We start from the raw sequence: 16,442 nt of genomic DNA, 5'->3' as shown, positions 1-16,442 counted from the left end.
CCGCTCTGCTTCGCATCCCAGCTCTCCGGCTACTGCTCATCGCTCCGCTCCCGGCTCCGCTGTGCACCCTGCTGACCCCGAGAGCAGCAGCGCCCTTCTCAACGCTCCAGCCACCGCCGTTCCTGAGCCTACCCAACCACAAGGTCACAGCACAATGGCGACCCCCCAGAGCAACATCTCCACCTTCGATCGCTCCCGCCCCACCGAATGGGAGACCTGGCTCGAGATCATGGAAAGCTACTTCAAATGCCAGAAAATCACGGACGACGGTATGAAGAAGGACTACTTCCTACAGTTGTGCGGCATGAACACAGTCCTACTCCTCAAGGACCTCATCGCTCCCAAAAAGACCGCCGAGGAACCCTACACGGTGCTGACAAAGGCGTTGACGGATCACCTCTCCCCTAAACCCACTAAATTCGCGGAGCCAATGGACTTCTGCGCGAGGGTACAAGGGCCAGACGAGTCCGCCTACGACTTCCTGGCAGGGCTCCAGCGGGCGGCCACTAACTGCGCTTTCCCAAGCCTCGCGGACACCCTGCTTATCCAATTCCTGGTGGGCCTGCGAGAGCCCAAACTTTGGCGGAAACTGGTCAGCCAGGACGACCTCGACCTGGACAAAGCGGTCCGGGAGGCCTCCGCCAACGACGAGGAGGAAGTCCTCCAGCTCCACCAGCGGACTTCGCAATGACCCAAACACCCGTCCTCCAGGGCCAACAAGGCCTCGACTCCAAGCCTGTGCGCCAGCTGTGGAGAGGACAACGAGCGCAAGTTGTGCCGTTTCCGGAACGCGCTCTGCCGCTCCTGCAACAAGGCTGGGCACATTGCGAAGGTCTGCCGATCCACAGGACAACGCCCGAGATCGGCAACGCACCAGACCACCGCGGAACAGCCCTTCGAGCTCCACACGGTGTCGTCCCACTTCCCGCAATACCAGGTCTGTAACTTGCCCCCCGACGGCCCTAACAAAATGCATGTGACGGTCCTCATAGAGGGAGCCCCCTGCACCATGGAGATCGACACCAGGTCGACCTACTCCATCGTATCCACGGATACGCTCCACTCGCTGTGTCCACAGGGGGAACCACCGCTACAAAAGTCACGGGGTTTCCGGCTACGGGACTTTAACAAGAACCCCGTGGTGGTGCTGGGCTGGGGCAAGTTCCTAACCCTAACCCTTATGGGTGGGCACGGCTGGGTGTGATTACACCCACTTGAAGGCCCTGCAAAGACGAGCTACGCCAAGCAAATGAGTCCATTCCATTGTTTGCCGTGAACACAAGTTTAAAAAGGAGAAGACCCTTCGTCCCCCGTTTGCAAACAAGTCAAGGGGACATTGTATGCCTGCCTCACCCCACAACAGTATCTTGGCTTCCTCTGGCTGAGATATTTAAGACACCCTTGGATCATCAATAGTAGCAGCAGAACACAAGGGAGCAGAATCACAATCTAGAGTTTAAGGTGAATCAGACTTAAGGGAGGCACCAGGATCGTCTGAGTCCCAACTGTATATCTCTGTGCTTTGTAATATATGAACTGGTAATGTGACACTGTAAAAACCTAGCTGACTGCCTCTGGTAATAATAGTCAATAGCAGACTAAGTGGGGAAGATTTTGCAAATAGAGAGGATTTTTTTCCCAGGCCACTAATGTGCGCCAAATGATTTCTGTGTGTGAGTGAGCAGGCGGCTAAATATTGTGTGTCTCATTCGCCTGGTTACTTTCTTTACAAAGAAAAAGATAGCTGCATTTTGGAGAGCTGGACTGATGGTCAATATATTCAGTAGACAGACTGAGGGCAGAAACTCTAAGCATGTTTAGTTAAGCTACCTGGGATTCTTGTGAACATGTGCATGAATTTTTTTAGCCACTCTTCTGAAGAGATGTTTACATGCTACTATTGTCTTAAGATAACTACCATGAACTCAACTTCAGCTTTTGATTTGGTTAGGAGTTCCAAAGTCCCTGTAGGGACCCTCCTCCCTCTTCCAGCAGAGACCCCTCAGAAAGAAGGTCCCTCCTCCCCTCTTCTTTTGGACGTAGTTGTTTTTTAACAGACACCCCCTTTTAGAGCCAAAGTGCCAGGGGGGCCTGGAACTTGGGGCGTCTCAGAAAGATCTTGCATTACCCCTTTCTGGAACCCTTCCTGTCATTAATTCCCCTCCTCAAGGAGCAGTTCCAGTAAAAGGCACATATGACATTAAAACAACCTTTGGCAGGATCAGGCATCCGCAGCCCCTCTTTTCATCCTGGGATAGGCAACGGCAATGGCTTTCAACTTTCCTGCATTCAGGGAATTCTTTCCTCATTGATGTGTCTGTCAATAGACTTGGGATACTTTCCAGGGAACCTCTCTGCACATTGGGCTAGCACCCATACTTGGTTCACAAAAGGCAGACAAGGAAAAAGCAGGGTGCAATAATTTAGATAAAAACAAACAAATCCACATGAACTGAGAGGGGGCTCTCAACCACTCTCTCAAAACGGCACATTTCACAGAAGACTGGCCATGTTGGACTCGAATGATAAAAGGGTTGGAACACTTTCCCTATGAGGAAAGGTTAAGGCGCTTAGGGCTCTTTAGCTTGGAGAAACGACGACTGAGGGGTGACATGACTGAGGTTTACAAGATTATGCATGGGAAAGAACAGGTAGAGAAAGAGGTACTTTTCTCCCTTTCTCACAATACCAGAACTCGTGGGCACTCCATGAAATTGCTGAGCGGTTGGGTTAGAACGGATAGAAGGAAGTACTTCTTCACCCAAAGAGTGATTCACACATGGGATTCACTGCCACAGGAAGTGGTGGCAGCTACAAGCATGGACGGCTTCAAGAGGGAATTGGATAAACATGTGGAGCAGAGGTCCATCAGTGGTTATTAGCCACAAGGTATAGATAGGGGCTCTTGGGCAAGTGATGCTCTGTCTTCTTGGTGGTGGTGGGGGGGTCAACAGTGGGAGGGCTTCTAGTTTCCTGGCCCCACTGGTGGAGCTCCTGATGGCACTGGTATTTCTGGCCACTGTGTGATACAGAGTGTTGGACTGGATGGGCCTTTGGCCTGATCCAACATTGGCATCTCTTATGTTCTTATGTTCTTAGTTTTCTTTTAGCAAAGCTGGTCTGCCATAACTGATCCTTGGACTGTGGAGGCCTAGATCTCCCTGCATGAGGCTTTTGTTTTTTTTACTCTTTATTGCTTCACATAGAAGCAGTCACACACAAATGCCCACGGTGCTCAAGCAAAGGGCCTCGGTTTCTTAATCACCTTGAAATCCATTGCGGTGTAGACAGAGTTGCCACCCTAAGATAGGAGACAATTTTAACAGTACGAACGAGTCAATTGCAGGTTGCTTGGCATAGTTCTGCTTGGTTCGTATAGCCACCGTTGAGTTAACTGTTCAGTACTTGCTGTTCCACTGCAACAACAGCCAAATCCTCTTCGCAAAGAAACTCTGTATAAAACAATCATTCAAACCCCCTGCAATGATAACAGATTACACAACTCATGGGAAGTATTAATCTACTGGGTGAAGGCCACAGTCCTAGAAACGCCGACCTTTTCAGCAGAAGAATCAATGTTCTTTGTAGCTTTTAAAGATTAAGCATTCTATCAGAAGGAAGCCCAGTATTTAGGGGCCATGAGTGATAACAGAACTAGCAATTATACTGAGACCCTCTCAAAGCGCCAGTTTTCTGCTTGTTACCGTGTATTTCTGGCTTAGAAATTAATCCTTTGGTTTAACCCCTTAGTCCTCATATCAAGTCTAAATATGTGTCATTGCATTTGCTTACGCCCATCCCTTGCTACCATGCCCTCCCCCTTTCGGAGCTCATATTCGAGGAGAGAACCTCTCGTTTAAAAAAATCAATTTATTACTCTGTAGTGTATCATCTGCACTAAAAAAAAAGATGAATTAAGGGCACTAGGTTCATCCCATTCAACCAATGGGTTCACAGACATGGGGGTGGGATGCATCCGCATGGTGAGGATTCTCTGTTTGGTCAGCATTGCTGCCGTGAATGTAGAAGCACCAGTGCTGGCACAGGAGCATCCCCAGGAAGTTTTTGGCACGCTTTCTCCTGTCAGACACCATTTCCCCCTGTCTTCCCTGGGGCCATGCCACCAGAGGGCTTCTTGGAGCGCTTTAAAGAAAACGCTCAATGGTATTGCACAAACACTATGGTAATTAGTTCATTTTTATCTCCAAAACCATTAAAAAGCTCTCCAGTTGTGCAGGAGGAAAAACAGGGGCTGTGAAGGGCTGACAGGAAGAAACTAATGCCAGAATGGGTGAGGCCTTTGGAAATATGCATCTTCCTATCTGCATGGCGTGGCTACATGCTTGGACTTCTCTCTTTCCAAAAAGACTGTAGCAAAGCAGGTTTGAGAAATAGCATGCTGAGGTTGGGGCATGGATGACTGGTGCACAACGTTCCGTGGATGCTCCAAAAAATAAATCTGGATGCCAAAGCATCCCTCTTAAGCAGCACCGGATCAAAGCCTCTTGAATAGCACAATGAAATGGATTTCCCTGCTGCAGGCTCCTGAATCTCCCCCAAAGTCACTCTTTAGGGTTGGACGACATGCGGAAAACAAGGTCGTGCTTACCATAACTGTTTCTCATCGAATGGTCCTCCATGCAGGCACGGATGGGAACTGAGCATGCGCAGGTTAACTAACTGTGGATGTTCTAAAGCTCCTGACAGCGTGGAACTTTCTCTCACCTTTTTCACGGTGTTTTCCCACCCACCAGGCGTACAAAAGAGGAAGAGTGCCTCCCTCCCTCAGTTCATAGAGGAGAAGGAGCTAGAGTAGGCTAAGAGCTCACCATGGGGAAGGAGGAAGTGACCTGTGTGATGACCACTAGATGGAACAACAGTAAGTGCAATCTTGTTTCCATCATCATATCTTCTGTGCAGTCCCTTTTATAGTGATGTGAAAGGAAAAAATGCCCGCAGGACGAACCTTTATTGATGAATTAGCTAGACCTTTCCCTTTCGGATTCAGCAGGTATTCTAGGAGAGATGATAAAGGACAATCAGATGGGTCAATCCCTAACACAGCTGACCAGAGAGAGAACCTCCCCCACTCTGACTGGTCAGGGAATATTAGGAGAAAGGGAGGCTCAGCCATGCTGTGAGTTTTAGGGTTGGGGGGGGGCGTTGTGGTGTCAGAGGTTGCTTTGTTGGGTCCTGTTGTGAGCCATTTGCATGAGGGTGATAGACTGACTCTTTCTTGGCCAGTATGGGGGTAACGAGGATGGCCGAGCTCCTGTCCTTCAACCTTTTCCTGGGGGGTCCAGGTAGTGAGAGGAAGAGGGGGAAATGGGTAGAAGAACATTTTCCCAGGAGATCTGGAACACATCCTAAAGGGAAGAGGACTTTCTCCCTGCCTTGAAGCGAAATTTGTTGCGCTTTGCATTGAGGAAAGTAGCAAACAGATCTGTCCACAGAATCTCCCATCTGGCAAACGTAGCTTTCATGCTGATGATGAAGAAACTCAAATTGTGCAAGATTTTCTATTCTTTGGCTTCATCATCAACAAAAAAAATAGAGACTACAACCAAGAGATTAGGAAGAAATTGAGACTGGGAGGGCAGTCTTGAAGGAGCCAGGGGGGGGAAAGGATGTGTTGCTGGCGACCAAGATCAGGATAATTCATGCCATAGTATTCCCCACTGCTATGTGTGGGTGTGAAAGCTGACAGGATGAAAGTTGACTCCTTTGAAATGTGGTGTTGGAAGAGAATTTTATGGATACTGTGGACCACCAAATGCACAAATAAGTGGGTTCTAGATCAAATCAAGACTGAACTCTGCCTAGAAGCTAAAATGACCAAACTTAGGCTATGGTCACATTATGAACTTTTGAACTATGGTGCTGGAGAAGACTCTTGAGAGTCCCTTGGACTGCAAGATCAAATCAGTCAATCCTAAAAGAAATCAACCCTGACTGTTCCCTGGAAGGCAAGATAATGAAACTGAAGCTCAAATACTTTGGCCACCAAATGAGAAGGGAGCACTCCCTGGAGAAGACCCTGATGCTGGAAAAGATTGAAGGTCAAAGAAGACGGGGACGGCAAAGGATGAGATGGTTAGACAGTGTCATAGATGCAACGAACATGAAATTGAGCAAACGTCAGAGGACGGCGGAAGACAGGAAGGCCTGGTGTGATCTGGTCCATGGGGTCACGAAGAGTCGGACTTGACTGTGCGACTGAACAACAAAAATTTGGTTTGGACCGGATGGAATCTTTGTTGGGGGGGGGGGCTTGTGATGGCTCTTGGCAGCCCTGCAACCCAGTGTTTCAGCACATAAACAGTTTTGAAAAGGTTTATTTTTGTGCGTGTGTGCTTGTTTCCATACTGCAGAAGAGTGCAATTACAATCTGCAACACAAAAACAAACCAACGTAACAGAAACCCCTTCAAAGCAAAGCCTTTGTGTGGTAAAAGGTACACATTTTTGTTTAAGCACACAAAGCACTGGTTTTAAAAGGGGTTCTGTTTTCTTATTATGTGTGAAAAGAGTTCAACTGCACTCTTCTGCAACATAAAAATAATAGATATCCATTCAAAACTAGTTGGGGGGAAAGCAGCACACAAAGAGTTTGGACTGAAGGATTTATTTTGTTCTTATGTTGCTCAATTCAATCCTGTTGTTCAGTTCTTCAGTTCAGTTCTGTTGCACTTATATGGAACAATGACAAACTTAAATAGAACTGATTTCCTTCATGTTCAAAATATATTTACGAATCTCTGCAGAACAAACTTTTCCCTTGCATAAAATTCATTATCCATTTGCCCAAATTTTCTTTCTTTTTTTTTTTAAGCAGAAGAGAACACGGACCGAATTCAAGCCATGATGTAATGATAGTGTATTAAAGGGGAACTCTGAGGGAATCCACTCATTCCTGGTTATGGTGCATTGCACGGGTGCATTTCTCAGTCATGAGTAACAGGTGAACACGCTGCAAGTAAATCTCTTTTTGTCTCTGTGTACTTCTCCTCTGACAGGCGGCAGCAAAGACTCCCCACGTCCTTCCTCCCAAGCACGCAGCACCCAAAGGCAGATTGCAAGGGGGCAGCTGGGGAGAGGGGAACCTGGGAAGGAGGCGACCGACCCCTGCCCCCCCTTCAGACGATTGTCTCAGGCTCCCTCCTTCCCTCCAGCAGCTCTCACCGGGGGCTACCCGTGATGCCTGCCCTGACTGGGAGACACAGTCATACATCTCCCACTTAGTCTTTAGTTGCACCTGAGCTATGGAAAAAGACTAGCATGACGTATGGGCCGTCTTGTTTGGGACGCCAAAACTCTGGGACTTCTTCCCCAGCAAGATTCGTCTGTCTCCCTCGACCGTTGTTTTCCGCCAGTGGGTGAAGGCTTTTTTGCTTCATTTGGCATACCGCCAGTAACAGTTACTGGCCCTCGGTGTTGTGCGTATATTATTTTAAAGGCTGTTTTTACATTCAAACATTTTAATGTTTTCATGTTCACCATCTTGGGGGCCGTATTTGGGTGGAGAGGCGGCATAAAATGTTTTAAATAAATAAAAACAAATATTCTGGTTGACCTAATATAGATCTCTTTCTTGCAAAATCTGAAATAAGACTCATGGGTGTGGCACTTCCTCAAGGAGCGATGATCCACGGTGCCATCAGATTCACTGGGGGGACAGAGTCACTCCGCTCAGCTGCGGTGACTGCTGAGGTCCAGTGCTTTTCTGAAAAGATGCTACAAGTTGCCTGCTCAACTAGATCACTAAAATATGTCTCTAGCCAGATGGACTTGATGACCAGTGATGCGGTGGGAAATAAATGAAGCCGTTCTAATGCCTCTTGATTTTCCAATTAAGTCAAAAAAGTTAATTATTCCACAGATGGTGGAATGGAGAATGAGATGCTGCAGCCTGCTTGCCTAGAAAGCAGAATTTTTCACAACATATACAGGGAAGTGAGACAGAAAGTAGAAGTTGACAAAAATAATTTCCTTTCTGCACCAACTCAGGCAAGGTCAGAAATAGATCGATGACCTGCACATGCTGTGATACATGCCAAAAGCATCATGCACAATACTTCATCACACAGGCTAAGATGATGCAGTTTCACAAAGACAGTAAAAACACAAGCAGCTGGTGATGGAAAAACTGCCTCCTGTCATAATTTCTTTTGCAACACTTGAATCAGAATGGATACACTGGCGCAAGCTCGTGTTTTTATCTATCACTTCACACTGAAGATATTACAACTGCCATCTGAAGAGCAGTTGTAATTCTGAGTTATCTCCAGTCCTCACCTGGATATTGGCAACAATAGTTCCCCAGGAGGAAATGGCTAATTTGGAGGGTGGACTCTATGGCATTGTACCTCTCTGAGGTCCCATACATCCTCAAACCCCCACCCTGTCCAGGCTCCAACCCTCAAATCTCCAGGAATTTCCCAACCTGGAGGTGGCAACCCTATCTCTTTCCCAGACAACCATCAACGTACCATTATCCGCTCCTCTGACTTCAGCTTTCCATTCCCCCCCCCCTCCCTGCGGCCTCTACCTAGGAAAAGGACAGTCTTTCTCCACATTGGGGACCAAAGCAGCTCACATCATTCTCCTCTCCCCCTTTCATCTGCACAACAACCCTGTGAGGTAAGTTAGGCTGATAGTCTGTGAGTGCTCTGAAATCACCCAATCAGCTTCCACAGCAAGAACCTTGGTCTCACAGACCATGCTCTGAAGTGCTAAATGCTACATCACAAGGGCTGTCATAGGGGGGCCATCTCAGCAGGGTATAATGACACAGAGTCCACCATTTTCTCCAAGGGAACGGATCTCTGCCATCTGGAGAGCAGTTGTAATTCTGAGTGAGCCCTCACCTGGAGATTGACAACAGTGGTTCCCCAGGAGGAAAAGTACAGTCTTTCTCTGCAGCGGGAACCAAAGCAGCTTACATCATTCTAACCTCCCCCTTTTGATCTGCAGGTTAGGCTGAACGTCTGTGACTGGTCCAATATCATTCACTCACCTTCCACTGCAAGAACCTAGGTCTCCCCCTGGAGAAAATAACTGCTTTGGAGGGTGGACTCTATGCCATTCTATTCAGCTCCCATGCCCAAACTCTGGCTTTCATAGACCTAACCACAAAATTTCCAGGAATTTCCCAACCCTGAGCTGGCAACCCTAGTCAGGACTGGCTTCAATGAGTTTTCCACAAAGGCCAAAGTAAGAATGGAAAGGGCCTCCTGATTTTGCCTTTTTTACTGACAGATCCAAGCTAGCAACAGCCACTGAGGGGAAAGTGAGCCACACAGCTGCTTTGGCAGTTTATTCAGACAGGGAATGGCAGTGGGCAGGGGAGAGGAGCAGACCCAGCCCCCAGCCAATGGCACAAAAGTACTCTTGAGTGGTGGCTGATGGGCCAATGGCTGATGGAGTCCACAGCACAGCCAATGGGAGAGCCAGAAAGTGCCAATACACTGTGTGTGTGTATATATATAAACACACACACACACACAGAAGATTGTTCTTAAAAGACAATCGAGCCCAAATGATCAGCTGCATGCACCAATGTCTGTATTTTTTGTACATAATTTCCGTTAATTAACTACGAAAGGGGATCTTAATTACTGTTGTCATTCCATTTTAAGCTAGTCAAATAAATTTCAAAATGGACAACCATTTCAAAACCAGTGAGATGGCACAGATGAAAGCATTTCAAAAGGAACTCCATTCAAAATGGCTATCTTCGAAGCAGGTAGAAGAATTGGTCTCTTGCTTAGTTCTCGCATGTCACGTTAGCATTAGACAGTGCTTTTGTGCCAAGAAGATTAACATTTGCTTTAATTTCCCACTTTGCTAGTATTTTCCCCCAGCAGACATAAGCACCACATGGGTGGGGGGGTGTCTCAGGAAAGGGAGGTGCGTTTCTGGGATAAGAGCATTCCCTCTAAAACTGCTGGACTCCCCCTCCCCAAGCACAAGTCTGTCCTCATTGTCTTATCTGCATTTTGCAGCAGTCTACTAGGCATTAATGAGAGATTTCATGTTCATACCAATTACTTGAAATATTTAACATCCCTCTTAAGGTGCATTTACACTTCAAAGGGATGACTCACTCTAAACATTCTGCTGGGCTACAACCGGGGAGAAGGCTGCTTATCCTTGTTTGGTACCATTAGAAATATTTTCTATTAGAGCAAAATCTTGTTATCACTTTCATTTTGTAACCCCCTGTAAGGGGGGGGGGATTCTGTCCAGTCCCCAGTTTTAAACACCAGTGGGCTCCTGCACCACAATGGCGGACAGGCAATTAAATCCATGGCCCATGTTTGCATTCTGCATCCGGTGGAGCCTTCTCCTCTGCTTGAATCAATTCTCTGGCTCCAGTCGCTTTAACCAATTCATTGAAAGCTCCAGGGGCTTTTGAAAATGCTAATATTTTCAAAAGGTTACAATGAGCATAATGAGTAACAGCAGTCCACAAGACCCCAGCAGCTCTTGCATCGGCTTAGAAGAATGATGAAGAGAGGCTCTAAACTGCAGAGCCATATTATTACTCTCTGTCAAGGGCTGGGCTTGGGCTGTGTTTTAAAGTTTGACATTATGCTTCTTTAATCAGCACCTATCAAGGAGAACTTCCAACCCAGTATGAAGTGGGCTGCGCCATACTTAGCTGAACACGGCAGCTCCTACACAGAAGATCAGCATCATTTCTTACAGGGACAGATTAGCTGACTGGGGACATGTCAGCTCCAGAGAAATTCAGTGCAGCCCAATTTACTATCATTATATTTCATTCTGAACAACAGCCTCGTTATGGGACCATGTACACAGGAGGGGTATTTTTCCACAAGCCAGGCCCCCCACTCACTCCTGTAGGGGTACTTGGGGGGCATTCTTGGGTGGGGATACCCCCAAGCCTCGCCCCAAGCCTGACCACCCACCTCCCTCCCCTCCTGCCAGATGTAAAGAGCTCCAGCTGATTGGCGGGGACCACGTGGGCCGCCAATCAGCTGGAGGGCCATTTTTATGAGCAGGGTGGGGGCTGCGGCGTGTGGGGCTGGGGGATATGAGCCCCACACATTGTGGCCCCCACCCCACTTGCACCCCACATGTGAGCCAAGCATGTGGCCCGCAACCACCCCCTCCCTCCCTCCTGCTAGATTTAAAGGGCCTTCCAGCTGTTCATTGGGCCACGTGGTCCTTTAAATCTGGCAGGAAGGGAGGGAGAGGGGTGCCCGGGGGGGTGGTGGCCACTCTTGAGGGTGGGGCTTCCCCCACCAGCCAGCTGTTCAGCGGCAGATTGGAGCCCCCAAAAACAGGGGAACCCCCACCTGGACCTGGGGGCTTGCAACTCTAGAGAAGCCCAGGTTTGCAAAAAAAGAAAGAAATTTTAAAAAACAACATTGTCAGGTTTTAAAAACCCTAAACTCATAGAAGTAATGCCTGCTTTTTAAAGAAGAGAATGGCATCAAGCTCTCCGGTGTGATTCAATTGATTCAAGCAGAGGAGAAGGCTCCACCAGATGTGAGAACTCAGTGGCAGTTGTGGGGGTCGCTACGAAATCCCCCACCGTTAGTGTCAGTGCACGGGGTGAGGTGGGGGGGTGACAGATGGGTGTTGACGGTGACGCCTGTGCGGGCTCGTATCCACCCGGTGCTGCGCGAACTGCACTGGCTGCCTATTGAATTCCGGATCCTTTTCAAGGTGCTGGTGCTGACCTCTAAAGCCCTATATGGCTTGGAACCAAGCCTTGCTTCGGATGCCCTTGACTTCTGAGGTTAGGTGGATAGGAACCCGGGAGAGGGCCTTCTAGGTCTCTCTCCAGAGAGACTGACCTGTCCCCTTCGATTGCTGTCTTCCACCAGTGTATGAAGACATTTTTTTTATCATCTGGTGTTGCTTCAGTGATCCCTCCTTCCTTTAATTGTTGTTTTTATGTATTTGTATTTTAACTTTGTTTTAATTGTTTGAGTGATATATTTTTGTTTGGGGTTTAATGGCTTTTAATAAGTTTTTATTTATGTTTTTAATCTGTTAGCTGCCTTGGTGGCTCTGATGAGGGCAGTAAGGAAGGCTATAAAATTGTTAAGTAAATAGACTATACCTTATTATGTATTGTGGTTTTAAAGTTGTTTTAATTGTATTATATTAAGATTGATGTAAACCGCCTTGAGCCCACTTGCGGGGAGGGGGGGTACATCAATCAAATAAATAAATAAACCCATAATAAATAAATGGATTAAAAGGCAAAAAGATAGGAGAGGAGAAAAGTACAGCCGGAGTGTGGAAGGGCAGCAAAGGTAAAGTGAGAAAGCTGAAGACCAGCGGAGGGGAGCGGAAGAAAGTGGGTGAGGGGGAGAGGGGGGAGCTGAGGCCGCCCAAGGGGAGAAAGAGAACTGCAGGTAAGCCATGTTCCCTCTAAGCTGTGGAGTCTTGTGAGCCAAAATCCTACCTTGTGAGAGCTACCGGCATTAAAGTTGTGAGCGAGCGATTTGGCTACTGCATCAATCAGTTTGCTTTGGAGCCATCCTTCCTGAGCTAAGGAAAAAATGAGTGAGCCGGAGGTTAAAAAACTGTGAGCTAGCTCATGCTAACTCAGCTTAGAGGGAACACTTCAGGTAAGTGGGTGGCCAGGACAGAAGGAAAGAGGAGGCTGCAGGCCTTACCCAGGTGAGGCAGAGGACAAATGTGAGGGGAGAAATTAAGTCTCCTCTGCATATCTTTAAGGGTCCCCTACTTGTCTTCTCAAAATTTCTTCTGTCACTACAGCACAAACAATGTGAGCCAGTTTAATGTAGTGGTTAAGAGCAGCCGACTCTAATCTGGAGAACCAGGATGAATTCCTCACTCCCAGGGGTCGTTTCGAAGAAAAAGAGCTAGGGGAACTCATTAGCACAACTCATTAGCATATGCCACACCCCCTGACATCACCAGAAGTGTGTCATAAGGCCACACCCCCTGACATCACTGGAAGTGTGTCATAAGGCCACACACCCCGCCCCCAACGGTCCCGGCCACCGCCGGCCTTGCAGCTCCACTGCCGAGCCCCATGAGGGGCCCGGCGGTGGACCTGCAAGGTCGGCGGGAGTGCAAGGAAGCCCCGCGAAGGCCCCCCCTGGCCCCAGGCAGGCAGGGGTGGGGAGAGGCAGGGAGGAAGCAACTTACCCTCCCTCTTCTCCTGCCTCCTCCTGGCTGAATGAGGGCCGGAAGCGGGGTGGCCGGAAGCAGGGGGCGGGGCTTCGTCGTGTGCCCCGCCCCCTGGTACCTCACCCGGGGGAACTGCGATCCCCCGCGATCCCCCCCAAAATGACCTCTGCCCACTCCTCCACTGGGAGCCAGCTGGGTGACCTTAGGTCAGTCACAGTTATCTCAGACCAAAAAATAAACCTAGCTCACCACAAAAAGAGTGGTCAAGAGAAAACCTTCGGATCTCCTGGCTGTACGACACCCATTGCAACATGATAATTACTCATTACTAGCACAGACAATTAGGTGGTGGGCTCTCCTTCTCTGGAGGTTTTCAAACAGAGGCTAGATAGCCATCTGACAGCAATGCTGTTTCTGTGAGCTTAGGCAGATCATGAGCGGGAGGGCAGGAAGGGTTGCCTCAGTGCTTAGTTCTCGTGGCCCTTTCTTACATGCCCAGGGAAATGCTGATTGCCACTTTGCGGTCAGGAAGCAATTTTTCTCCAGGCCAGTTTGGCTGGATGAAAAGTACTGAGACTTACTAGCGATTTCAGCTCTCATACTTCATTCAGCTCCAAACAAGACAAAAACTACCGGCTCGCAGGCCGGTTTATAAAGGCAAAAGGCATGGGTTTAAAGTTAAGGATTTATTAAGAAAAAGAATAATTGCAAAGAGAATTAGCAAATTAGGTGTTAGATCAAATCTTGGACCTCGGTAGACAAAACCAAATTGGTCCCAATAATATTTGCCCTGAGGACATGGGTGTACAGGCATCTGACCTCTTAAAAAGGGGATGCCTCTTAGTAAAAATATGGGCCATTTGGGTAATAAATACCCCATGGAAGCTTCTTAGAGCCATATTACATATTGGGAGCTCCAGTTATCCAGCACCACCTGAAGTTTGGCTCCAAGAGCTTAATTATCCATTCCATAATAGCTAGCATTGATCCTAATTTCCAATGGCATGCTAATACAATTTTGCAGTATTGAAGTTTATATATAAGGACACCCAAACACACCCCACTCCCAGTGATAGGCTATTTACATAACATTACTACTAGATTGGTTACTTTCAGAATCCTGGCAGGCTATTGTTCTTATGCTCCAAGCTCAGACAGATTTGCATCCCATTAAAAGCAAGCTCCACCCGCTGCAGCCTCCTGTCCGTAAGCGGCACAGTTCTGTTTTCGTATAAAAAGTTCAATTCCTCTCATTTCTTGGTCGCTTTAAATGTTTACTTTAGAAGCTCTCATTTTAAATGAAATGAAGCAGTTTGTAGATTTCTTTGTCAGAGGAAAATATTTTTGACAATTCTAAAATGAAATGAAATTCAAGATGCAAGCCTGTACAGATGTAGGGACAGTCGCAGTTCAAATGTGTCTCAGTGCCACGTAACAGATGGGCACAGATGACCATTGGCCAGGTGTTTACTTATTAACCAGTCATCTGTAATGCCCTGACAAGCAATGAGGAGAATTTTACTGCTTATTAAACTTCTCTTCACAACCTGGCATGACATTCCAGAGCAGGCCTAAAAAGCATCTTTATAAATCACCCCTTGGCAAAGCTATCAATTCCCTGACTTCTATCTCACCTCAGCCACGAAAGCTGTTCTCTCTCTCTCTCTCAGTATGAGTTCTGCCACTCTTACATTTCATAGAATCATAGAATCACAGAGTGGGAAGGGACCTCCAGGGTCATCTAGTCCAACCCCCTGCACAAGGCAGGAAATTCACAAATACCTCCCCCCCTCCACACCCGCAGTGACCCCTGGTCCACGCCCAGAAGATTTAAGAAAACCTCCAGGATCTCCAGTGTAATGTATCCAGCTCCGACCGCGTGCGTGGCTGGTTTGCCACGTGATCATGCGAAGCGGCCAAGCTACGCTCTAAGGAACAATGGGTCAAGCGGATCCTAGCCCGCTCCAGTCGGAGGGCTAGGCTCCAGGCTGAGAGCCTATGGAACTCTCGGCCACCGTAAATAGCCTATGAGTGTTGTAGGGGTGTGTTTGCGGTGTGGTTTTTTTGCCTTTATAAACCGGTTCTTGTTCAGAGCTGAATGAAGTATGAGACCTGAAATCGCTAGTAAGTCTCAGTACTTTTCATCCAGCCAAACTGGCCTGGACAAAAATTGCTTCCTGACCCCAAAATGGCGACCAGCATTTCCCTGGGCGTGTAAGAAAAGGATCACAAGAACTAAGCACTGAGACAACCCTTCCTGCCTTCCCGCTCATGATCAGCCCAAGTTTACAGAAACAGCATTGCTGTCAGATGGCCATCTAGCCTCTGTTTTTTAGCCAAAAACTCTTCTGATTTAATTTCAACCCGTTGGTTCTGGTCCAAACTTCTGGGGCAACAGAAAGCAACTCCGTACCATCCTCTATATGACAGCCCTTCAAGTACGTGAAGATGGTGATCATATCACCTCTCAGTCGTCTCCTCTCCAGGCTAAACATACCCAGCTCCATCAACCTTTCCTCGTAGGACTTGGTCTCCAGACCCCTCACCATCTTCATTGCCCTCCTCTGGACATGTTCTAGCTTGTCTATATCCTTCTTAAATTGTGGTGCCCAAAACTGAACACAATACTCTAGGTGAGGTCTAACCAGAGCAGAGTAAAGTGGTACCATCACTTCGCGTGATCTGGACACTATACTTCTGTTGATACAGCCCAAAATTGCATTTGCCTTTTTAGCTGCTGCATCACACTGCTGACTTACTAAGACCCCTAGATCCTTTTCACACACACTACTGCCAAGACAAGTCTCCCCCATCCTATAATTATGCATTTGAATTTTCCTACCTAAATGTGGAACTTTACATTTAATCCTCACTGAAATTCATTTTATTCATTTTAGCCCAGTTTTCTGGCCTGTCAGGATCATCCTGTATCTTGACTCTGCCTTCTATCGTATTTGCTACCTCTCCCACTTTAGTGTCATCTGCAAATTTAATAAACATTCCATCTATTCCTTCATCCAAATCATAGATAAAGATGTTGAATGAAACAGGCCCCAAGACAGATCCTTGAGGCAATCCATTTGTCATTCCTCGCCAAGAAGATGAGGAACCATTCACAAGCACTCTTTGGGTGCGAGCTGTCAACCAATTACAGATCCACCTAACAGTAACAGGATCCAAACCACATTTTACCAATTTGCCAACAAGAATATTATGTGGAACCTTATCAAAAGCCTTACTGAAATAAAGATAAACTATGTCAACAGCATTCCCCTGATCCAGCAAGGTAGTAACTTTCTAAAA

General features: G+C 47.5%; 1 protein-coding gene across 1 annotated transcript in view; it reads right to left on the bottom strand.

The window, feature by feature from the left end:
• Nucleotides 1-3,235: 3,235 nt before the first annotated feature.
• LOC107116870 (gamma-aminobutyric acid type B receptor subunit 2-like) overlaps nt 3,236-16,442 on the bottom strand; it is a 293,581-nt gene continuing 280,374 nt past the window's right edge. The window contains exon 12 of the mRNA XM_015418893.1: nt 3,236-3,301. Within this exon, the coding sequence (XP_015274379.1) occupies nt 3,236-3,301 (66 nt within the window). The remainder of the gene's footprint in view (nt 3,302-16,442) is intronic.

Source organism: Gekko japonicus, unplaced genomic scaffold (assembly GCF_001447785.1).
Source record: "Gekko japonicus isolate JY-2015 unplaced genomic scaffold, Gekko_japonicus_V1.1 scaffold1976, whole genome shotgun sequence".
Classification (NCBI taxonomy): Eukaryota; Metazoa; Chordata; class Lepidosauria; order Squamata; family Gekkonidae; genus Gekko; species Gekko japonicus.
The sequence above is the reverse complement of the archived record's forward strand: the minus strand, read 5'-3'. Positions and strand labels throughout refer to the sequence as shown.